General features: G+C 43.3%; 1 protein-coding gene across 1 annotated transcript in view; it reads left to right on the forward strand.

The window, feature by feature from the left end:
• The window catches only part of LARS2 (leucyl-tRNA synthetase 2, mitochondrial), a 167,212-nt gene that overhangs the window by 64,819 nt on the left and 76,265 nt on the right, over window positions 1–26,128 (forward strand). Inside the window, exons 6-7 of the mRNA XM_047771844.1 lie at window positions 2,065–2,154; window positions 11,873–12,016. Of these exons, the coding sequence (XP_047627800.1) occupies window positions 2,065–2,154; window positions 11,873–12,016 (234 nt within the window). The remainder of the gene's footprint in view (window positions 1–2,064; window positions 2,155–11,872; window positions 12,017–26,128) is intronic.

A 26,128-nucleotide genomic window follows, 5' to 3' on the forward strand; every position in this document is an offset into this window, starting at 1 on the left:
AACATGTAGGCATTCCTACATCTATTTAGTTTACTGTTCATCCAGCACCAACTTGGGGTGCCTTAATGTGCCAGGACCCGAGCGTACATGATGAGCAAAATAAAATAGACCAAATAGAGCCCCTGCCCTGGGTTTTGTTAGAAATGGAAGCTCTTAAGTTGCTTGTCTGTGCCAGGGTCACGGTGGGGTGGGGGGGGGGTGGCTGTTGAGGAAGAGATGATGGGATGAGGATGAGTTTGGAGGTTTGGGGGAGCAAGCCTTCCCACAGGGTGCTGGTCTGATTATTGTGTTGGTAAAGCGCCTTGTGTACAGTGCCCTATGGACTTGATGTCTGTGGAGCCTTGAGAGCTGGAGTAGGCTGTGTGTGTGCATGGCTCAGAAATCCTGACCCTGGCATTGGCAGGGGACAGCTATGGTGTGGGCAAAGCTGTTAGACTGGCTGGTTATGTGCTCCCTGCCTTGCAGGGGTGAGTGGAGCCCATGATCAGAGTTTATTTGTTTTCTAATAGCTATTACCAAACCATTTTTACAAAAGAGCATGTAAAAGGACCCAAGAACCTTACATCAGAAATATCGCCCACTGGGGGCAGTAGGAATTTACCTGCTACCTTGCTCAGTTCCTGCCACACTTGCCCTCCTGTTGTGGGCTTTAAACTCTCTCCTCAGTTACTCATCTGAGGAAAGACTGAGTTTTTTGCACTTTTTTTTTGTCTTTTTGTCTTTTGTTGTTGCTTGTTGTCAGCTATTTCTTGGGCCGCTCCCGCAGGCATATGGAGGTTCCCAGGCTAGGGGTTGAATCGGAGCTGTAGCCACCAGCCTACGCCAGAGCCACAGCAACGCAGGATCCGAGCCTTGTCTGCAACCTACACCACAGCTCCCGGCAACGCCGGATCGTTAACCCACTGAGCAAGGGCAGGGACCGAACCCGCAACCTCATGGTTCCTAGTCGGATTCGCTAACCACTGCACCACGACGGGAACTCCAGTTTTTTGCACTTTTGACAGAAGTAGGCCCTTTGTCAATAGTCAAGTACGAACAGAACCATTTAGAATGTCTCCTGCCCTACATCCATTTTTTCGTTTTTTGTTTTTGTTTTTTTGTTTTTTTGGGTTTTTTTTGGCCATGCCCATGGCATGCAGAAGTTCCCAGACCGGGGATTGAATCCACGCCACAGCAGTGACCCAAACCATAACAGTGACAATACCTGACCCTTTAACCACTAGGCCACCAAGGAACACCTTGCTATTCATTGAACTGAAAGAAGAGCACTTGAAAAGAAACAGTGTGACAGTGTAGAGGTGCATACTGACCTCATTAGCTGCAAACCTCAGTGGTTAATTAACTAATTAAATCTTATTGGCTGTTTAATTAATAATCTGATTTTAAAGACTCTATAGCGCATGTGTTTTCAGGACAGAAATATTGGGAACATTCAATTTAGGCTTCAAAATACAAGCCAGGTGATTTCTCACTCAGTTTAATATTTGATAATGTTTTTAATAGGCCTTCCTAAGTAGACTACAGCTTGATTCACATAATGGGATAAATGGCATATAATGAGTCTAAAAGAGGTACCAGGCCCCAGGTATATATGGAAACACAGGTTTGTTTTCAAGTGAAGATCCTACTGAAGCAGGCAAATATTCCTCTTGAATTTTGTGATTGCTTCCAGAATTTATTTACTACATTTGCAAATTGGCTTCATAGACCCCCAAATATGTCTATGCTGACAAAAATGGTAATACCCAATTTTGCACAATGTAATTCACCTGTTACTTGCATGGGTGCAACAGGGGGTGGCTGGAGCTGTGCAGAACACTCAAGTTGAGTTTCTCATCATTAAACATGATCTGGGAAAGGTGAAGGTGACATTTCAATAACAACTCTCTTCCCAGAATCAATTGCTTCTTCCCTTATTTTACGAATTGGTAAAATGATTATAGATTGATAAATATCTTTGCAGTGTGATTGCTTTTCAAAGTTGAATTGCAAACCCAATGCATACTTTGGGAGGAGGAATGTTAGCAATGGTCCAGATACATGATTTCTCTCCTTCTTTGGCAGGAAATAACCACGTGTTTACCAGATTACTATAGATGGACTCAGTATCTCTTTATTAAACTCTATGAAGCTGGACTGGCCTATCAGAAGGAGGTAAGATAAAGTTAGTTATGCCTTAAAAATTCTGTAAACCTTCTCCATCTTCTTAGAAGACATCATTATAAAATAAGAAGTAAAATAAACCCACAGTAGCAGTGAAAATGGAAACAACTTCTCATTCATGCACTGAATCACAGCAGGCCCAGGGAGTGGCTAAGAGTGATAATGTCTTCCTTGCTGGGTCTTGGGAAGAGAGAGGTAAGATTTAGAGAACTATAATCACAGTGCCCATACTTAGTGTCCTCGCAAGTAATGGAATGCTTCTTATAACAGGAGCTCAGTAATAGTGGATGAGCCTTCAATGGTGGGAGAGAAAGAGTCTCATCACATGGCCTAGAACCACACTGTCCAGTATAACGATAGCCATTAGCTGCATGTTCTTGTTGAATCTTAAGTTTAAAGTAATTAAGATTAAATAATATTAAAAATTCAGGTCCTCAGTCACACCACATTCAGGTGGTAGTAGCTAGCGTTGTACAACACACATGTAGAACGTTCCCATCGTAAGAGAATCTGCTTTCACATAAGAGAAGTACTAGTCAGGTCTAGAAGATTCTGAAGTATCAAGTAGAAAACTCATTGTACCTTTGTGTTTGAGATGTTCTCTTTTTTTTTTTTGGCTGCACCCTGGCATAAGGAAATACCCAGCCCAGGGATAGAACTCACACCATAGCAGTGACCCAAGTTGCTGCAGTGTCAACAATGGATCCTTAGCCCACTGTGCCACAAGAGCACTCTGAGATGTTCTCTTTTGACCAGAGGGATTTAATGACATAGAATTGTGATTACTACTCTGTGGGTTACATCACACTGCTTCGTCTTATAAAGACGAGTACTTGTATTAATCATTGTTTTTCTGGAAAGAAAAGGGAGTTTCCACTGTGGCTCAGTGGGTTAAGAACATGACACGTGTCTGTGAGGATGCAGGTTTGTTGCCTGACCTTGCTCAGTGGGTTAAGGATCTGGCATTGGATCTGTGCAGCATAGGTCACAGATGCGGCTTGGATCTGGCATGGCTCTGGCTGTGGTGTGGGCCGGCAGCTGCAGCTCTGATTTGACCCCAGCCCAGGAACTTCCATATGCCCCAGGTTGCTACACCACAGCCACAGCAACATAGGATCTGAGCCGCATATGCGACCTACACCACAGCTGACGGCAATGCCGGATCCTTAACCCACTGAGCAAGGCCAGGCATTGAACCTGTGTCCTCGTGGATGCTAGTTGGGTTTGTTGACTGCTGAGCCACAACGGGAACTCCTGAAGTAGCATGATTTTATTACTTAAAATTATAATGTTAAATATTAGAATAACTAATGGACAGAACCTCCTAAAGTGGAGGAGTATTTTAATAAACATTTCAGACAATTATGAGCATTCTCCTTTGCTCTATACCAAAACTCAACAAGTGATGGGTTCTGAAAGGTCAGTTGCAAGGTTGAAGCTAAACATCAATGAACTATTTGACCTCTATTATATTAAAATGTGTTGTTCTATTTTGTATGGTGAATGGATGTTTTACCCACACATTATTATTATAATAAAAATAGTTTTGAGCTGCAGACCCCTTGCAGGGGGTCTCAGGGACCCCAGAGGTTTATGTACCACACCGTGAGAACTGTTGTACAAAGTATACCAACCCTACCCCACTCTCATCTCTTAATTAAGGATATTAAAATGTTGGTTGTTTAAAATATTATGTCGTTAATTTGGGGGTTTTTTTGTTTTTCTGTTTTTTATTTATTTTTATTTTTTTGCTTTTTAGGGCCACACCTGCGGCATGTGGAAGTTCCCAGGCTAGGGGTCAAGTCAGCCACAGCCACAGCAACGCCAGACCCGACTGTATCTGCAACCTACACCCAGCTCACGGCAATGCTAGATTCCCGACCCATTGAGCAAGGCTAGAGATCAAACCCACATCCTTATGAATCCTAGTTGGGTTCATTAACCAAATTCCCAAGTTTGGTTTTTTTGCTTTTGTGTTTTTTGTCTTACTGTCTTTTCTAGGGCCATATCCGCAGCATACGGAGGTTCCCAGGCTAGGGGTCTAATCAAAGCTATAGCCGCTGACCTATGCCACAGCCACAGCAATACAGGATCTGAGCTGAGTCTGCAGCCTACACTAGCTCACAGCAACAGCAGATCTTGAACCCACTGAGCAAGGCCAGGGATCGAACCCACAACCTCATGGTTCCTAGTCAGATTCGTTAACCACTGAGCCACAACAGGGACTCCCAGTTTGGGTTGTTTTTTTTAAAGAAAGTATTCAGTCCCCATTAACATTTGGGATGAATTTAGAGTGAGAACTTTATAAAACTGAATCATACTAATATTCAACAACTGTAAACCCTCCTGGGTCAATTTTCTTTCCTGAAAGACAGAAGTACCTGTCCAAAGTCCTAACTACAACAGACCTTTTATGTTGTTAAATTATAATTTTCAAAAGTTAAAAATATGACTCCCATACAAATACAAAATGAACATGTATAAAAGATTTTATTCAATTCATTGGTGAGAGAACCGGTTATATGTTAAGACTGGTTCGAGTGAGATTTCACAAAAAGGCAATGTATAGAGCCAAGGGTATGCTGAAATGAATTTGCTCATAGAACCAAAACTGCTTAATATACCACAAGGCATAAACTTACTTTTCCAGACCGTCTGTGAGACACAAGTGATTTGCGTTGTCATTGCATGGGAACCGTTTGCATCACTCTCAGACAAAAAGCATCTGCGTTGCTATGAGTTTCCTACAAACTCAGGAATTTCTCTCTTCTTGCACCCTGGCAAGGTTGTAAAGTAACTTAATAGTGAATAGGGAGTCAAACAAAGGTACACATCTCAAGAAAATCAGATAGTCCCTGAGGGATGTAGGTGTGCTAGCCAGTCCCAGTGTACCCTAAAGGGACACCTATCAATCCCTTTTGCCCATTTCTAAGTTTTGGGTAATTTTTCTTAACAGTGTTTTTTAATATTCAGAAGCGAAAGGGTAGGAAGAGGATTGGTAGGAAAAATCATCAGGTTCCCCTCCAATTAGCAGATTGGGTGCAAATCTAGCAGCATGACAGAGACACCTTCTCAGAGGGGTGTCCCTTGCTCCAGTTGGATCATAATTACATCCAAAAGGAGTTTCCACACTGGAGTCACCCTTGGGTCCAGGCAGAGGGAGTGAGATACTGTGAGCTACATTATGTATTCCAAGTGACAGTAAGAAAGACAAACAAAAATCAAAGTTATAAGACATGAAAAAGCTGTGGCAAAGCAGGGAGTATCCTGCAGATCAAACATAGAAAAGAGTGAATGACTCTTTAAAGAGTCTCAGCAGTTGTACACTGCATCATTATTAGCTGATGTTGCCTATCCTCAGTTGTGTGGTTACTGTTCATATGCAGGGGATATGAAATGATGTAACATGTTAATGTAATAGTGTTGACGTTCCTTGCATGGAGCCCTTAGCTGGGCTGGGTAGTATTCCTTCATGGGACACCTGATTTTCTTGTATCTATTTATTGTACACTTAAACTGACTTTTTGAATATATTGAGTATATTGTAATATTCCATCACAGGACACTTGCTTCTCTGTCTCTGCTCTGGGTCTATTCATGCCGCTTTGGTTCTAAGCACATCAAACCAAGATAGGAAGCTTAACCTCATCACTGTTGGGTTGGATCCAAAGCCAATCAGTCACATGAAGCATCTGAGCAGCTGAACTTTTCTAAAGATGGAAGGGGTGCCAGGGGACCCCCCTCCCCCCACTCACCCATGCTCAGGCACAGCCGTGCTGCTGGCTCCAGATGGTTCTGTTCCCAGTTGTTCCCAATCATTGTGATACTCCTCCCTCTCTCTGCCTGTGCCGTGCAGGCCCCTGGGGAATGTGGTCCACTTTTCCCTCTGAATACTTCTCTCCTGGGAACAGCCTGTATTCATTTCTTATTGCTGCTGCTGTAACAAATTACCACAAATCGGGTCGCTTAAGACAACATAAATTTATTGTCTTGCAGTTCTGGGGATCAGAGATCCATGAAATGGGTCTCATTGGGATTAAAAATCAAGATGTTGGCAGAGCTGTCTTCTTTCTGGAGGCGCTAGAGGAAAATCTGTTTCCTTGCCTTGTCCAGCTTCTGCAGGCTGCTTCCATTTCTTGACTTTGGACCTCTCTCCATCTTCAAAGCCAGATCAAAGCCTCTTGAAATCTCTCTGACCTGTGCTTCCATCACATCTCTCTCTCTGACTCTGACTCTTTTTTAGAGCTTTTGTCATTATTTTGGGCCTATCTGGTTACCTCCCCATCTCAGAATCCTTCACTTCATGCTATGTAGGTAACATTCCCTGGTTGCCAGTAACGTGGGCATCCTGGTTTTGGGTGACATAGGACGTGGATATCTTTGGGATGCGATTGTTCTCCCCACTCCATAGGTTGTTATAAGGATTAAACAGGTGGATAATTGCGGAGAGGCTGGGTCAGTGCCTGGCACAGAGTACAGTGCTCAATAAATGCCCCCCTGATTGTGCCTGCAATTACCCGGAATCACTAGGATATTTAAATTGGAAAAATAGAAAGTTAAAAAATCCTGAGGCTTCTTGGCTAATATTAAAACAGTCTGACTATGGGAAAGTATTATTGAAAAACAATGTAGATTATTTCATGGGTTTTCACTTAGAAAGATAGTGTTTTTATTGCTAGTTGTTGACTAAAATATTTTTGGTGTGTTAATTTTAAGTCACTATTAAATGATATGATCTTAAGCAAGAATCATAAATACAGTACACATATGCACACTTGGTGCATTGTTTGAAGATCAGAGTCAGCTCTAGTGCAAGCTATTTTTTCCAGGTAAATCTCCTTTTATTGGATAGCCATTTTCAAATTAAGCTTTAAACATAAAATATATTGATATCAGTTAGGATTCTATTTCTGGGGTTTATTTCAAAATGTAAACTTTTGAAATTAACATTAGAAAGTTAATTTACTTTAGAAAGACTATATATAGCATACTTTGTAAAGCATATTTAGCCAAAATTAATCACATAGTAATACTTTTCCTCTAACAGCCTTGTCATAACTTATTTTTTTTTAATAGAAGATAGTCTTAATCTTTAAATTCACCTGGCTATAAACTGTATAAATGGACGTTTGGGGAAAGTATCTTAGCAGAGCATTATGAAACAAAACTGGAGTGTTTGAATCTTTTGTTTGTAACAAGCACTGTCCATTAAAACATTCATTTCCCTTGCAAAAAGGAGCTATCTGTTCTTGCTCTCACAAAACAAAAATATTTCAATCCAAAAATATGAATATAGAGAGCTGTACCTTCATTTCACCTCTCTGGTTTAAAGAAAACAAAAATGATTCCGAGGATGTAGTTGGCAGAGAGAAGAGTGATGCTGTGGTCTACTTGGACATTCTGGGGAACTGTGGAGAGCCACCTAATCTACATGTTTGACTTTGCTATCTCCATGAGTTCAGTGGCAGATGCTGGTAGTGCTGATTCACCCATCTAAGGTAGAGTTGCAGCGTGGCCTCATTTTCAGGAAACGCACTTAAAGAAACATGGTGCACTAGCAGGCAGCCTCTCCCAGTCCGCCCCCTGGTGGCTTTGGGAGGTGGTGGCCTTGGGAACCTTCCACCCTCCCATTCTGGACTCAGTCCAAATTCAGGCCCATTCTGGATGGAATGGAGCAAGATCGATTTTGAGAATTAGATCCTTTAATAAGATGTGTGTGGTTTTCCTTAATTAAGTGTGCTTTTGTCAAGAAAAAAGCTAATAGACCTTGAGAAAATCAATACCCTAAAACATATATTTTACCAGCCTCCTGAAAGCTAAAGCTGCATGACAGGAGACTCAGAAAGGGTCTTCCGTCATATAAAAGCAAAGATTGAGGAGAAAGAAGCCAGGAAAATGATGGAGGACAGCCAAAGGCCTGAAGAGTGATGCATTGGCCAGGAGACAAAAGCACACTAGTGGGAGATGTGTTCTAGAAGGGACTGGCACCCTGTGTAAAAGGTGAGGCCCAGGGAGAAAAGAGGAAGGAGAATCTCAGGAGAGAGCAGGACCTCCAGATGAGAAAGGGTGAGGTTTGGAACAGGAGGCCTGCTGGGACAGTGGGTACCATGGCTGCTGTGGTGCAGAAAGGAGAGCTGATAAACTTAAAATTAGGGTGATTTTGCCTTGAGAATCCCCAGGGCACCCCATCATAACTCACACCTCTAAAAGCCTAACAGCCAAGAAAGGGGAAGGAGGCAAAAATATCGGGGCACCCACCGTCACTGTGCAGAATTGATCCTGTGAACATGGCAGAGTTGTGTTTAGAATTGTGTTGTGCTGTGCATTTCTAAAACACTTCCTGAGCATCTCACAAGTTACTCTTAATCCTGGTGTTTAACCCTTAATCAACTGGGGAAGTTCTCTTATTTGGAATGGCTCGTCTGTGATGTTGCTAGATAACTGGTGTGAAGGAAACAGGGGGCAAAACTGACTAGAGTTCAGTGTTCTTGCAAGTGTTTTAGTGATTTCAGGTTGATTTCAAAATACAGAGAGAGGCTGTATTTCACAGTTAAGATAGGGAACTCTAAGAAGCATGGAGTTGGCTTTAGGAGGTGATAAAAACATAGTCAATCAGGGAGGTGACTCCAGTCAGTAGAGTTGTCCAGAAACCATGCTCTATGTAGCAAGTACTGTGCTTGCTTAAAAATCAGGACGTCCATCAAAGTAGGTGTTCAGATGTGAAAATCCAGGGATGCTGGATGAGGGAAGACCTACCGTGGCTTGAAGGGAAGCTGTAGGATAGTGACCATTATATAACAGAGGAGACCTGGGAGAGGGAGTTTGAAGCAATTCTGGGGCTTCAATAGGCTGCACCTGCTGTACTTCCTGGACCCCATAGGCCCTGCATTTTTACCACCCTGTGGAAAGGCTGTCTGAGTCCCATAGCTCTGTGCCTGAGGGGGGATCGCAGTCCTGGGAAGAAGCCCAAGTGGGTTCTCACAATGATGCATCTTTGATTTGAGACTTTATTTCCTTTGTGTTTTTCCTGTCCCTCCAAGACTTTCATTGGAGAAAAATTGCTTTTGTGTATCGCTTTTATTTGTCTTTCGTTCAACGTCAGGGTTTTATTATAATGTGTAAACCTCTTAGGAGCACATCTCCCTATTGCATTTTGTAACCTAGAGTCTGAGAGATGCCAGGACGTGTGGGGAATGTTGATAAGAAAATAAAGCCCTATTTGTTTTTGCAGTCTGCAATGCTGGGTGTTTGTTTCTCCATGTCATCTGAGGGCAGGAGGCAGGGGTGAAGGCATATAGGACTTTTCTTCTCCCTTCATATTTTATATCCTTTTAGTTCTGCATGGGTTTTTTTGGGGGGTGGGTAGGGGGAGTGCCTCTCGAAAGAGCTGTCCTGGTTAATAAACAATACTTGGCTTTTCTTTTTATCTTTTATTTTAACTGGTACCCTTCCCCCAATACAGGCAATGAAAATAGATAAATAAGTCACTACTGGTTTATTCACCGAAAGTTTTGAGGTCTAAGGTAATTTGTCCTGTATTTTGTCTCTTTATGTTTATGGATTCAAGGACCTGGTGGCCCTAGAATGAGGGGCAGGGAATCATTCAATGCATGTCTTTCCCACACCACCGCTAGGCTTCACAGGCTTAAATTTTTCAGTGGATGTACTACATTTTAGTTGTAAAACCACCCCATGGATGGGTTAGATTCTACCCACTCCTGCTTTTTTTTTTTTTTTTTGTCTTTTTGCTATTTCTTGGGCCGCTCCCGCGGCATATGGAGGTTCCCAGGCTAGGGGTCCAATCGGAGCTGTAGCCACGGGCCTACGCCAGAGCCACAGCAACGCAGCATCCGAGCCACGTCTGCAACCTACACCACAGCTCACGGCAACGCCGGATCATTAACCCACTGAGCAAGGGCAGGGACCGAACCCGCAACCTCATGGTTCCTAGTCGGATTCGTTAGCCACTGCGCCATGACGGGAACTCCCCACTCCTGCTTTTTAATGTAACTTTTAGAGAGGTCTCTGGATCAGTCAGGGTCCCAGCAGGAAATAGAGGGCCTACCTGAAAGCAGTCATTGAAGAGAATGTCATGAAAAGACTCTTTCTGTGCAGAGTTTAGGGAAACACACAAGGGACCATCAAGCACTGGGCACTGGCAACGGAAGGAGTTTTTGCCACCCAAGGTGGCAGGGGTGACACTGGGGAGCCCTTACTGGAACTGGGATAGTGGTAGCAGGAACGATAGGCAAGGCCTGCCCAGTAGGGGCTGTGGCCCAACTGGGAAGAGGCCAGGGTGCCTCTCACTGGTTGAACCCAGCCAGAGGGCAGGGTCCTGGTTAATGTAGGCACAGGGGCAGCTTCCCGGGGTATAGAACAGGTAGGAAGAGATTTGGGAGATAAAGGACAATATTCAGCACAACCTTTTGTTAGAATTTCTTATTAAAAATTTTTAAAACAATATGTATTTTATTGCCCAAACACATCTTTTGGTACTAAGTTGTACCTAAACTAAAGGAATAAATGTAGATCCAGAGGTCTTTATTTTAAATAAAGGTAAAAATGAATTAGAACTCTATGGAGAGGAGTTCCTGTCATAGTGCAACAGAAACAAATCCCACTAGGAACCATGAGGTTGCAGGTTCGATCCCTGGCCTCGCTCAGTGGGTTAAGGATCTGGTGTTGCCGTGAGCTGTGGTGTAGGTTGCAGATGCGGCTCAGATCTGAGGTGCTGTGGCTGTGGTGTAGGCCAGCAGCTATAGCTCCAATTCAACCCCTAGCCTGGGAACCTCCATATGCGGTCCTAAAAAGCACACACACACAAAAAAGTACTCTACAGAGAGAAACATCATCATGGTAGAGACCACAGGTTCTGTCAGCCAAATAAATCTATGGAGGTAGATCTCAGAATATTATTACCTTTAGGGGGGCACATGTTGATTGGGAGAAGGCATAACAGATTTTTCTGGGAGTGTTGGGAATGTTGTATGTTTTGTTATGAATGATGGTAAAAATTGATTGAGCTGCGCACCTTAGATTTCTCCACATTACTCCATGCATATTGTACCTTAATTTAAACGGAAGTCTTTAAAAATTGCAAAAATGTTTACAGTTCCTAGAGACCTGAGTTCCTACCTTGTCTGTGTCACTTATTGACTGTGTGACCTTAGGCAAGTTATTTAATGTCTCTGTTCCTTAAGTCCCTCCTCTGCACGATGGGGATAATATTCTTAGTGCAAAAGATGGTTGTGAGGATTAGAAAAGCCAACCTTAGTAAAGCACTTAGCATAGCATCTAACCCATGGCAGTCACTCAGTAAGTGTTAGCTGTTTATATTAAAATAAATATACTTGTTTCCCCTAAAGTAACCCAGTTCTGCTAAGTTCTAGGTACCATTATTTCTTCTTTTCCTCTGCTTACTAAAATTTCCAACCACCAATACAAGCAGATATCAAACTTGAGTTAGGCACATGATTACAGCTTTCCTTTCCAAACCTGTTCTAATAAGATGAAAGCCCAGAGGTAGTTCATGTTTTTTTTACAGCTTGCTTGTGATCTCCTTGCCAAGCGATGCTCCAGGGAGAGGCCCTCAAGTCTCAGAGCAGAGATACTGCCTCTGCAGACCTTTCCTCACATGTAAGGAACTTCAGTGTGATCCTATTCAGTATACTCACCAGACTGCACCATTTTGTCTTATGAATTATAACAGGCATTGGTTAACTGGGACCCAGTGGATCAAACAGTGCTTGCCAATGAGCAGGTGGATGAACATGGCTGTTCGTGGCGTTCTGGAGCAAAGGTGGAACAGAAGTACCTCAGACAGTGGTTTATTAAGACAACTGCTTATGCAAAGGTGAGTGTCAGCCTGGATACATAATGCATACATGTCGGCAGACAACACCAAGGTCTTTCTGGGTATTGGAGAGTCTCACTGTTGGGGGTAAACTCTAGGAAGAGCTGTTAGAGCCATGGGTGCACAGACAGGAACCACGTGAGCCTCAGGGTCACTCACTTAGAGGATGTTGGGTTTGGGTCCTTTGGTTGGAAATCAAGAATAGCACCTGGCTGTCATTTAAGCCCTTGTTTGCTGATCTTTCGACACATCGTGTTTTACTGCCATAGAGGCCAAAAGACATTCATCTTTATCTGCAATTATATCAGCATAAAGCTAGAAAGGAAATATGTATCCTTACCTATGTAGTTCTAATAAAGACCTCCAGAAAGATAGAACGATGTTTCAAAGTGTCCACTCACTGAAAGGAGTGAAGAGATAGCAGTCTCCATGAGGGAAGGCCAGGATGAAAGTGAATGAAGCCAGGAACCAAAGCTTTGGACTTTGACTTTATTTTTTAGTCACATCTGTAGGTGTATAATGATCATCACAATCCAGTTTCACAGGATTTCCATCCTATAATCCCAGCACATCCTCCCACCCCCCAAACTGTCTCCTCTGGAGACCATTAGTTTTTCAAAGTCTGTGAGTCAGCATCTGTTCTGCAAAGAAATTCAGTCTGTCCTTTTTTCAGATTCCACATGTCAGTGAAAGCATTTGATGTTGGTGTCTCATTGTATGGCTGACTTCACTTAGCATGATAATTTCTAGATCCATCCATGTTGCTAAAAATGCTGGTATTTCGTTCCTTTTAATGGCTGAATAATATCCCATTGTGTATATGTACCACATCTTCTTGATCCACTCCTCTGTCGATGGACATTTAGGTTGTTTCCATGTCTTGGCTATTGAAAATAGTGCTGCAATGAACATCAGAGTACATGTGCCTTTGCAGGTCATGGTTTTCTCTGGGTAGATGCCCAGGAGTGGGATTGCTGGATCAAATGGTAGTTCTCTTTTTAGTTTTCTGAGGAATCTCCATACTGTTTTCCACAGTGGTTGCACCAATTTACAGTCCCACCAACAGTGTAATAGGGTTCCTGATGTAATAGGGCTAATGACGGTGTGTCATGGAAGTTGTTCACACCCTCTCCAGCACTTATTTTTTGTAGACTTTTTGATGATGGCCGTTCTGACTGGTGTAAGGTAGTACCTCATAGTGGTTTTGATTTGCATCTCTCTAATAGTGAGTGACGTTGAACATCTTTTCATGTGTTTTTTGGCCATCTGTATGGACTTTGACTCTTGTTGTGTCTCTGGTTAACTGTGTAAGCTAGTGTGAGTCCCTGCACCTCCATTTCCTTGTGTGTCATGGAAGTAATCTTTAAGGTGCCTCTGGTTCTTCATGTTTTTAGGAATTCAAGATAAAACCGACCATTGAAAGGGGGATCTTGCTTATTAAGTCACCACTAGACTGAGCAAAATAACCTGTTCTGGGTATGCCAGAACCAGTCTGTACAAGATAGTCTTTGAGCTTACCAAGTTTCAGGAATTGAGCCAGAGAGAAGTGATCAGAGCAAATCAGGGACATTTCCTGTGGCATTTTGGTGATCTCTGTGTTAGCCTAAGACTGGAAGGAGGCAGGATCTGAAAAGGTAAAGACACCATGAAAGTCTGCTGATGGTGTGTCATGGAAGTTGTTACTCTGTGGTCGTCACCGTAAGGAGAGTTGTGCCTTCCATGATAGCCCATGGGTTTTTCCGTCAGAGATGCAGTACTTGACTGAAATGGACTTTGGGTCGGATCCCATACTGCACTTCTTATATGCAAAGAAAGCACAAAGTTATAAATAACTTCTGATCACTACAAAACTTTGCTGAGTTAGAACTGGAGTACACCAACTCAGAATACCAATGCCATATGGTTATATGACCTCTAGTTCTCTCACTCAAAAGACATGCTTTAAATGAGACGGTTTTCCCATTTCCGTTTATTCAGAATGTAGCAGAGAATGGCATATGGATTTGGAAGACTACTCATTAGAACTTGTTAACATGGTACCTTGCTCCTTTTAAGCACACTGGTAGTTTTGAGAGCCCGAATGAGAAGAAAGCTGAGGACACTGTTTTCTGTAATACCCTAGGCAGCGGGAGCCCCTCCCTGCTGACAGTTAGGGTCCACTGCATTCCTGGGAGGGTTGCCAGGTCAACTCAAGGACCTGTCAGATGACTCTGTAATAGGCATTGGTGGAAAGGCCACCTAATTAGCTCTTTTGTTTTCACCTTAACCTCTAACTGGAAATGTAATAACCTAACTGAGTGGCATTATTCTTTAAACTGTCAGCTGTGAATTTTCAACTGTTCAGCAGAAATGTTTAGTTACCATGGTGACTTGCCTGGTTCTTGCCGAACTCCAATACAGAATTATTGAAAAATCTGCCTTTGGAGGTCAGTGCTAGGTTTGCCCTTAAAACCAGAAGAGGGAGTGGTGTGGGAGTGGTAGGGGTGGGCAGAAATCTATGTTCACTGCAGGACTTTGGCTGAGGGCCGTACCTGCACAAAGTGAGTCTCCACAAGGCCTAATAGAAAGTGATTGCTATGGAATTGAGAGGATAACAGAGATATCAGAGGGCTGCACAGTCTCTGAGACCTTGGAGTTATGGCCTAGCCAAAAGTATGTAGTTGAGACCCCAAAAAAGGCTATGTATTACAGGTGTGGATGATACCCTAGGACCAAGGACAAAATCAACATAGACTCATCTCAATAAAAAAATTAAAGTAAGCCTGACAAATTCAAAAGGAACTTTCAGAACAAAACTCAACACCTTCAAAGGCAAACAACATAATCTAGACTTGATGCAAGATTAATTTCATCTGTGATGTCCAACATATAATAAAAAATTCTTAGACATGCAAAGAATCAGGAAATTGTGAGTCATAATAAAGGAGGGAAAAAGGGGCCAGCCCAATAGAAATAGATCCTGAGATAGTCCCAATGTTGGAATTGGGAGATAAAGACAGAGACATCTATTATATAAATGGTCTGGAACTTAAAGGAAAAGATGTTCATAATGAATGAACAGATGGGTAAACAGGGGAAATGGAAACTGTTTAAAAAAAAACAACTGGAACTCTAGAACAGTAAAGTACAACATCTGAAATGGAAAATGTATTGTTTGGGCTGCAGAGGGATGAGAAAGGGTTAAGTAGGCCATAGAGCCATAGGAGAACCTCTTCCCCCCATATAGGGAACATAATAAGTAGTAGCCGTAAAACAGAAATGTAAATGACAAGTTTGAGAAGCTGAAATGACATTAGAGCTGAAACTCAGACAGCCAAGAGGAGAGACTCAGGATAGGGCTGGAGGAGCTTAAGAGGTGGTTAGGGCCCAGATCAGGCAACACCATTTAAATCTTAAGAAATGTATACTTTATCATGGGGGCCACGAGAAACCATTAAAGGATTATAAGGGAGGAAATGACATGGTTACATTTGTATTTTTCTAAATTCACTGTGGAAAGGGCAAGTATGAATGTAGAGAGACCAGTTAGACAGCTATTCCAAGGGTGCAGGTATGCATAACTTAGGCTTAGGTGTTAGTGGAAAGAAATGGGTAGGTTAGAAAAATATTTGGACGATGAAATCTGTTGAACTTAGTGATGTTAGATAGAGAGTGTGTACAAGATAAAAAGACCCTAACTTGGACACTAAGTGAATGATCAAGGTACTTCCTGGGATAGGGAGTCCTGGAAGAGACACAGTCCTGACCCTAAAGTGGCCATGAGTCATTTGAGTAGAGATGTACAAATAATGATGCTTGGATAAATGGGTCCAAAACATCAAAGAAGATCAAGTGAGATAGTATATCTACTTTAAAACCTGGTATGGCAGTAATAGTGTTGAATTAGTGGTGAGGTCCTTTTTTATAGATAAGGATGAGATAGTGAATCAATAATGCTTTTAGCTGCAAGTAACTAAAAACTCAAAGTTATGGTGGCCTAACAAATGAGTGGTTACTTTTCCCACATAAGAAGTCCTAGTTGTTGGGACCAAACTAGGATAGGGCTCTGCATTGACATCTCCATGGTTCTCATGGCCTTTCCTGCCCATCTACTCATGGTTGCAAGATGGCTGCTGCAGCTCCCGACGTCACATTTCCAGTCAAGACAGAAAGAAGCAGTAGAGGCAGTGTGAGTGACTGGAAAGCAAGAATTTTCCACAAACCCCCAGCAAAATTCACTGATGTTCTCTTAGCCCCAATTGTGTCCTGTGACTACCTCCAGCTTCAAGGGAGACTAGGAAAGTAGTCTCACAATTTTTGGCGTCTATAGTCAAGGCGGTTGGAGGAAGAGGATGAGGAATGGATGCTGGGATGGCCAGTGAGCTGGGCCTGCCACAGCTATCTTTAGAGCTCTGTATTTACATTTGGTTTCGCAGCCTGTGAGCTGCCTCTGTGATGTAAGCTGGTGGTCTGCTTGGGAGCATGGCTGTGGAGGAACCCTCCTTTCATTCACTTAGCTTCCAAATTATAAAGATGATGCCTGATGTGAAAATTACAGGGAACTCGGAAATATAAAAATCCTTTATTAAGGCTATTCTGTGATGTATTTGATTTTTCTCCCTTTACCCCCCACCCAGTCTTCCTAGGATTGTTTGCTTTATGAAATGTTAAAAGTGATTTCAGCCACTTATTCTGTGAAAAAGAAAACTGGCAGGAGGAGTATCTGAGGACCATGAATAATCTTGGCGGAGATGTGTGGGAGGATTCTTGTGGGCAGCACTGTGGCCTGAGAGCAAGGGGAGGAGGGCAGATTGGAGACTCACACACAGAAGGCAAAAGGGATCCAGAGCCTGATGGAATGAATGCTTCGCTTCCTGACTGCAGGGTGACAATTGGAAGGCGAGACAAATAGAGAGACAGCTTTCCACTTGAACTTTCCTAATAGATTTGAGGTTTCGATTTGTGTGTTGCCTTTTTGCAGGCCCTCAGCCACTGGGGCCGTATACATGGGCTCCGCTTTGGCGTTTAGATGATGGGGCTTAGACAGCCCTGACACAAAATTGGGGCCTGTGTTTTCTCAGCTTTCCGGAGTTACCTGGCAACTGCTGGAATATGAACCAAGTCTGTGATCACCTCCCCCTTCCTCCCTGCTTGCCCTGATCTGATCAGTTCTCAGGCTTTTACTTACACCCTCTTATTGAACCTTCACGTTATTCCTTGCAGGGTAGGGCCACCTGTTATCCCCATTTTCCTGATAAGGAAACGGAGGCGCACACTGGTCTTAAGTAACAGTGCTGGGATTCAAATCTGGGTGCTTGACCTCTCACCCCACTGTCCCACTTCTCAGGTAGTCTGAGTCCAGTCTTTCTCTCCCCAGATGTTATTAAGTGCCTGGCCCACGTGCTAAGACTACAGATGAGAAAAGCTGGTGTCCCTGCTCTTTGGGAGCTTGGAGGCTAGTGCAGGAGCCAGTCACAGACATGAGAGGTCACAGCCTTTGGGACCACTGTCACACTGCAGGAGGGTGAGAGGAGGCAAGGACAATCCCCCAGCTCTGCCCAAGTGGTCTGAGGCGGTATCATGAGGAGGATCGAGATGAAAGAGGAGAGGTGCACAGTGTCTGCAAGAGAGCACTTTGTTGCCTTCTAGGCATGCAGGAGACTTCACACTTTACAAGTACTTCCAAGTAGAATTTCTGCTGGCACGAAGCAGACAGTGAGGCCTTGTGAAATCAAGAGGGACGGCAGGTCATCAGCCCACATTTCCCTGCCCCTTGTGCTTCTCTCCAGATTGCAAGTGGAGTTTGCAGGCAAAGTAAAAGTGCCTTTACCAGAATGCACTGGTCCTATTGGACCCTGCAAAGAGTGAAAATCTGGTGTTGGAGAGGCAAGGAGGTGAGGGAAGGGAGTGAGGTTCATGACAGGAGCTCTTTGGGAAAGTGAAGGAGGAGGCTGGAGCAGAAAGACAGCCCTAGAGGAACAGTAGTACAAGAGTCTAGTCTCTGGAGTTCCTGCTGTGGCTCAGTGGGTTAAGAATCCGACTGCAGGAACTTGGGTTGCTATGGAGGTGTGAGTTTGATCCCTAACCCAGCACAGTGGGTTAAAGCATCCAGCGTTACTGCAGCTGTGGCTCGAATTCAGTCCCTGGCCCAGGAACTTTCATATGCAAAGAGTGCAGCCATTTAAAACAACAACAATACCAAAAAGAAACTAAAATAAATAAATAAGAGTCTAGTCCCCAACATGTGCCCCTGGTTGCTTACAACTCCCCTGAACTCTGGAATGGGGACCCTTGGGTGCCCTGGCTCTGATCCTGAGGCCCTGAGTTGCTTGAGAAAGCATTTGGCTGTCTCCTGGAAAGGGGGCTGTTGTACAGCACTCTGCTCCTGCCCTCAGATCCTCCCCCAGCCCCAGAGCAGCAGCCGGCTCCCAGGTGATGTGGGAAACATCTCCTCACAGCAGCATCCGGTCACCCAGTGCTCTCAGAAAACTTTGCAAAAGGACTGATCAGTGAGTGAGATTTGGTGACTTGCTCCCCACCCCAAGACCCTTGGCCCCAGTGTTGCCTTATGTATTCAGCCTGGGCCTTCGCATGGTGTGCGTGTGCACAGATTAGATGCTGGCTGAGGAAGCAAAGCTTCTGAGAACCAAGAGGAACAAGTAAGAAACCTTAACAAGCTGTCAGCTTCTCTGCAAGGCCATTGGGATAAAAAGCTGTGAGGACACAGACTAGGGCCAGATTTAACGATGCTATTGCTGAGGTTTATCTACTCTGAGGGTTTTCCCTTAAAAGCCCAGTGATTGCATTTACCCCCACCATGCTTCTCGGTGGTCAGTCCAGGCTGAGGGTGGCCTTGTTCCTCCCTCCTTGTGAAAAACAGTTTATCAACCTCTGAGCGGTAGGGGGCAGAGCCCACATGGCCCCAGACCCTGGGACTCTCAGACCAGCTCAGACCCCCTTGGAGCCAGCTTTCTGCCATTCTCCCCCAAGCCTCACTGCCTCTTTTTTGGAAATAGCAGACTCTGCTCCCATCGCCGGATCTGGCTTTAACTCCCTGTCTCACAAAGCTAACTAATTGTTAAATTCTGCTCCTTCTTACATAATATCTCATACTTCTTCTGTTCTCTGTTTAACCTGCTTCTCCAGGGTGGCGGGGAGTAGACAGGGGTAGGAGGGGGACAGAAGCAAAAGGAAAGTCAGTGATTTGAGGCTGAGAGTCCCCTGGCACTTTGCAGGCAAGCAGGAAGCTGCCTGGGCTGGATCAGGAGACACCTGGAGCCCCAGCCAAGGGAACAGGCTCCTTAATGTCAGCGGGGGGTGATGGTGAGACTGCTGGGGGAAGGCTTCAGGCTGCCTCTGAGCAGACCTTAGGGGTAACTTCCGCCTGGAAGAGGTCACCAGAGTTGGTGCAGGGCTGGGTCTCAGCTCTGGACTTGAAAACCCATGGTATTTCTTGGCAGTACAGGCAATTAGATTTCCTCTCCCCTAATTGGGGTGCCTTCCTGCCTGCCTCCAGACTGACCCCCACCGATACCTAATGACTACTGTTATGTGGCCTGTATTAGGTCCAGTCTCTAGGACTGCCTTATTTCCTTACCCCTGGGTTCTTGCCCACATCCTGTCCCTCCCATCAGGGAGCCCTACCTGCCCACCCACTCCAGCGCATGTGAGAATGAACGAGAACTTCTGAAGAAAGGAAATGCACAGTCTCCAGGTTGGCACACATGCTTTGCAAGCAGGAAGGTTTCCTTTGTTATTTTTGTTTCCAAGCTGGAAGGAATAATTGCAAAGGGGAAATGGGAGAAAAATTAACAATGTATTTTTTATGGCATGTTAACAATGAAATACATTATCAATTTGACTTGGAAAAAAAAGGAAGACAGAAGTAAACCTCTGTCTTGCCCTTAAACCCCAAGTAGCCTTTCTAAGCTTCTGGTCAGGTCCTCTTGGAGCATAAAGGCCTCCTACCTTCTCAGGGTGTTAGTCTGAACTCCGTGGGTGGAAAGAGATTGATTAGCACCTGGTTGGGGCAGTCCCTGGGTGTGTTGGGGAGGGCTGTGTCACCAGTGAACCCCTTTAGCTTAGGGAGTCATTTGAGTTTTAACACTACAAGAAACCTAGGGGAACACTGTGTAGGGTTCCCCCATTTCAGGCTCCATCCCCGTGCTTTCCAATCCCTGCCCTCACCTGAAAAAGCCAACAAAGCCCCTCACGCCTGCCTTTACTGCTGCTGGAAATTATAAAATCGATGTGATGTCTGAAAACAAAAGGATAGGGTGTTGCTGAGTTTTAAGCAGCCCACATCCTCCCCTCCCCCTGCTCCCCCGAGGGGCTGGTGGCCCACTTGAGGTGCCCCTGAAACTTACTGACAGAGCCCATTCCTCATTTTATAACTGAGCCTAGAAAAGCCAGAACCCTGCTTGGGTCAGTTTATCTGCCCTTGAGCACAAGTTCCCAAAAAACCAAGCATTTCCAGCAACCACATGCAGAGGGCAGGTGGTCGGTCGGTTGGTCAGAAGGCAGGCAGTTGCAGGAAGGCAGGGAATTAGCAAGTGAGGAAATGTGGATAGGTACAGGGAGAGGGCGCAAATAGCCGGGGAACAGAAAGTGCAGTGATTAGAGGTTTTCTCATTTGTTCTTGATGGAATCGGCCTGTTGGCCTCCGAGCTGGAGCAGTGTCATGTTTATGTCATTATCCTCTACTCCGATGCCCTTTGCTCACCCCAGGGCCTCCTGAACGCAGCTGCCAGGAGAACGGTGAGACTGATCCAGTGGCTGAAGGAAGCAAACAGTCATTAGCAGATACCTACGTATCCGTATTATATCATTCCATTTTTTTTTTTTTTTCCAAAAGAAGTGTTTTCCTATAGAAAGGGACAGTTTTCCACAGAATCTTTCCATTTCTCTCTATATTTTGCTTACTATTATTCCAGGGTAGCTGTTTCTAAATGTTAGATTGGCTCAAAATGAGATTTCATCCTTTCTAGAATTGTAATAAGTCGTGAACCTGTGAAATGCAAACTCTAGTGGTTTAAAAAGAGTATATTAATATGATTACCAAAGCAGAAACAATGGGGGGAGGGACGGCTTGGGAAGTTGGGATTGGCATATACACATATTGTATACAAAATTGATCAGTAACAAGGACTTGATATATAGCTCAGGGAAATCTATTCAGTACTCTGTGATAGCCTATATGGGGAAAGACTCTACAAAATAATGTATATGTATATGTGTGTGTGCATATATGTGGCTGATTCACTTTGCTATACACCAGAAACTAACACCATAAATCACCCATACTCCAATAAAATATATAAAACATATATATATATGTGCATATGTGTTACAGAAAAAAAGTATATTAACAACATGATCTTAAAAACTAGTTTACAAGTACACACACTCATATTGTGTTTTATCAGTTCTTACACATGATTGGTTTTAAATTTTATGCTCCACTAAGAATGAAAAGTGCTGTCAATCAAAGATAGCATTGATTGTAAGACATGCCCCCGTTTCAGAATTTGTGGGGAAAATGTGCAACTTAGAAGAAGGAATATAAATAGGATGGAAGGATATAGAACAAATATTAATAGTGATCTCCTTGGGTGCTTAAGTTGATTTTGGATAACTCTTATTTTTTCTTCATCTTTTTCTATCTTTTCCAGATTTTCCATAATGATTATTGTTATTTTGATAATCGTAAGACACCAAGCCTGAGAGCAGGATTGTCAGCATTTATTTACACATCTTCTTTAGACCTGAGTGTCTTGGAAAGGGATGGTCTTATGTTCTTGCAACTTTTAAATTTATAGGCAGGCTTCCAACCTGAAGGTAATTGAGCAGAATGTCCCCTGGGACTACTGTCCCCGTTTCTTTTTTCTTGATTAGACCAATAAAAGCTTTTAGTCTTGCTCCCAAGACTCCTCTTTCCCGGAATAAAACCTGGTTTTCAGGCAGGGGTAGCTTGGTGCCACAGATTGGGCTGTGTGACAGGTCCTGTTTGCAGTGTAGCGATTTAACTTCTTCCCCCAGCCGTGGGACACAGTTGCAGTCTCTCTTTTGTCCTATGGAGCCAGGGGCAGTGAGGTGACATGGGTGTCCTCAGGGAATCAGAAGCTGTCTCATCAGACAGCTGGCTTTGTCACTGAGAGAGTTTGTCCTCTGTCATCTGCATTCTTAAGAGTGTGGTGGTGACATTTCAGAACCTGTAGTCACCATCTCTCGGAAGTTAGTGGAATTTAAATCATTTTGTTGCTGAAAAAGTGGGTTATTGGAGTCAGAAAGGAAAAAAAAAAAACAACAAAGGCTGATATGTGGCCTGAGTTAATACACAAATAAGAAGAGATTAGCCAGTCTGGCTGGCACCACAGCTTCCTGGTGTCCTTCACCACATCCTTTGTCACAGGGCTGGCACACGGGGTCATCCCGCTGCTCATCCCCAGAGAGTCCTTCCTTCTTTCCAGTTCTTCAGAAGCCATTTAATAGCACTGGGTCTGCTCCTCCTTTTCACGTGGCTCTGAGATACACACTTGATATAAGCCCAGGCTGCTCAGTGCCTCCTTTTCTTTTGCACACCTTGTTGCCAAGTCATACATCATCTGCAGGGTGCCTTACATAGAGCTGATTATTTCCTTTCTGAGTTAAAAGCACCTGTGGAATTGAGACCCTTGGATAGCACAACTGTATTGGGTAAATAAATGTTTTTCATGGAGATGGCACAACAAATGGATTTTGCTAAAAATACATAGCACATTTCAGAAGAGAGGTTAAAGTAGGTCCATCAGAGCACGTAAACAAGGTAACCACCAGGTCAGAGCTTTTTCATGTATAATCTTCATGCCAGAGTCAAAGCCGAAGAGGGACACTAGGATATGAGAGTTTATTCCTCTAGAATATTCCAGAGGGGACATCTCGATATTCTTTAAACATTTTCTTACTGCCTTCATAATTTATCGCAACTCAAATATATACTGTGTCTTTGGAGTAACTGCATTGAAATGATTCCAAAAACAAAAAGTATAAAGAAATCTTGACAACAGTAAGTTTTAGGAAAAATATGGACAAGTTATGATTCAAAAATAATTGCCAATCAGATCACACTGATTCAGAAGTAGGCTAAGTGTTAAGCTTTTAGAAAGTGTCCCTTTTAATTACATCTCATTACATCCATCTCTAATCTGTATCTAGCTCTCAAGGTTCTGGTTTCTCAACTCTCACCTTAGTAGCTAATAAATCCACTTGTTTTTAAAAGGTCTATATTTCTCAGTTTACATAGACTTTTTTTTTTTCTTACCAAGTCTTTAAAAATGTGATATGTTTTTAAAACCACGTCTTCTAGAATTCTGATTTATGGTACTGTTGCACCTTGTTCTTCATGCTTTTATAGCTCACGTCCTATCTTCTGTGAAGAAGTATCGATTTATTCCCGGCATTATTTTTGCTTCTTTGAAGAAAGAGTAAGGTTAGCCATGTTATATCTAATCCTCCTTTTATCCCCAGCTTTTGTAGTTTTGATCTTCGTCTTTCTTATTCCTGATTCTATTTTGTATTACTCAAGCCTTTTCAATTGGATGTCTCCATCAGCCCATCTCCTAACGTCCATGCCCTTAAACTTGGGCTCATGCTAAGACTCATTCATGTACAATGCTGTCTCAGCTTCTGAAAGCATCTTCATTCATGCAGTGTATCTATGGAGCAATGGTGGCTGTCCTTCCTTTCTGACTTATCCTAGCAAAATGATTATAAGGCCCCTTTGTAAATCACAGTGTTTTATATATGCTAAAGGGTAACTCCAGGAAAACTTTACAATTTGACTTTAGATGAGTATTAAGTACAGTAATTATTTGTAAAAATTGAATGAGTCCATTCACATTGTTAATTTCTAGGTTTTGCAAATGGAAGTTGTCTCTTTTTTTTTTTTTAATTTACAGAAAGATACCTCAAAACTGACCATGTTCACCCCCAGAACAGTCAGATCTGGATAATTCAGTATTTGGGGTCTGCTGTTGTCTTGATCGAGTGAGACATTTTTTCATTAATTAAATGAGGGGTGCTGAATAAATTAATGGTTTCCAAGTTGTGCCCAAGCCTTGAAAGTTGATGAAGAGGGGTTAGAAGAGAGAGCAGGGCATCTCCTAAAATAGGTCAGCTTTCAACTCTCAGATATCAGGGCCCCTCAGATTTTATTTGAAAGGGAGTTTGGTAGCACTTTAGTAAAGACTCTCAAAACCCTGCTATTTCTGCATGTTTGGGATTCTATAAACCAGTAAGATTTCTATAAATTGAAGTTAGCCAGGGGAGGAAGAGAGGCACTGCCAACTCTTTGGCAAATTTAAGGACATGAAATGAGATAGATACCCTCCACTGTGACTGTATGTGCAACACCGCAAAACAGACGTAATCTCAAAAAACCTTCAAACAAACAAATAAAAACACCTCTTTACATTGAACAGCTGTAGCGCTGTATGTTGTTGTTCTGGTGGAGACTCGATGGGGCCAGCTTGGGGAGAAGGGAGCTTGTTGGAGGCTGTTAGGCAGGTGCTTTCTGGAGCCCAGTTCATCAAAAATTATTCTTGAATAATGATTTTATTTTACAAGATGGACTAAAAAGGGCTTGCTATGTTGTTCTCAAGATGTTGGTTTCATTTGGTTTCTTTTTTTTTTTTCATTTCTTTTGATTTTTTAAAAATATAGGTTTGTAAAGGTTTTTAAGCAGGTGGCCTTTTTTTCTGCCATAATTAGCATATCAAAACATTCACATTTCATTCTGTTTGAACCTTTTGTTCTCCCCAAGATCTGAATATTTTAAGCAGAGCACCTCCTTAAGAAGTATTCCCGCCTTGACAGTTCAATCTAGAAGAAAAACACAATGAGAGGGTTTATAAACCAGGGGCTCAGTAATGCAGGGGAAGGGAGGGGCTCTTATGGGTCAGAAACAGAACCTGTCAACTCTGAATTTTCTGTGGCAGGAGAGGATAGAGTAGGAGATGGAGCTAATCTTCAGATCACGTGATGTAGATTGTATCTGATGGGAAAGACATCAGATCCTGTGAGACAACCTGTAGGTTTGCCTGGAAGTTAAACGGAATCTCATTGTTCCTTGGAATGAAAAGACCGTAGGTCACTCACAGAGTTCCTCATGCCCTACTTATGTGCTTGTTGGCGTCTTTGACCCCTTAAATCAGACAAGCTTTCTAAATATATAATTGTATCAGAAGATTGATTAATAGTTTGTTAACATTATGTTTTATTGTTATATTACTATATAACTAATATATTGAAGATTTTACACTTTTGCTCCAATGATATCAAGACAATGCAGTTTCAGCTAATATAGATATGCATCGGGATGTTGAAGTGGTTTAAATCCATTATTAGTTAGGAAACTTGGTTGAAACAACTTAGTTATTCTTGGCTAACTTAAGCCAAAAGGAATTGATCCAAACAGAATCAAGTTCCTCACAGCTGGATGGGAAAGCCAGAGGTCCAGGCCTAGGTTGGAATCAGGGAGAACAAGGGCACAGCTGAGATCTTGTCCCAAGAACGGTCTGGTTAAGCCATTGCTGCCATTGGCACCAGCATCTCCAGCCTCTCAATTCTGGTATGGCTTTTAAACCAGTCGACCCTGGGAGTTCCCTGGTGGCTCAGTGGGTTAAGAACCCAGCTTTGTGGCTGCTGTGGCTTGGATTGCTGCTGTGGCTCAGGTTCAGTCCCTGACCCTGGAATTTCTATATGCCGTGGGCACAGCCAAACAGATAAATAAATATATAACTAAACAAACTAGTTGTCCCTGTGCCTTTGGGTCACCCCTCAGTATTCCAAAAATGTACTCAGCCTATGACTGCTTACACTGTTTAGCTTTGATAGGGAATGAGAGTGGGGTGCGAAGAATACCCCCTTTCAAGCGTGGTATTGGGGTCCTCCCACTCACCCATCTTGCAGGTCCCCTCCCAACCCCCACCCCTCAAGAAGTGCTGGGCAGCCTAAACCACAGAAGTTCACTTTGCCCCTGGGGAGAAAGGGAGGTGCACTGTCGTTAAATGAGAGCTGAGTAGGGAACTAAGAGACCTGAGTTTTGGCCCCCCTCCAATTAGCTAAATGATATTGAGTAGAATTGGTAAACCTCTG

The sequence above is a fragment of the Phacochoerus africanus genome, chromosome 1 (genome assembly GCF_016906955.1).
Source record: "Phacochoerus africanus isolate WHEZ1 chromosome 1, ROS_Pafr_v1, whole genome shotgun sequence".
NCBI lineage: Eukaryota > Metazoa > Chordata > Mammalia > Artiodactyla > Suidae > Phacochoerus > Phacochoerus africanus.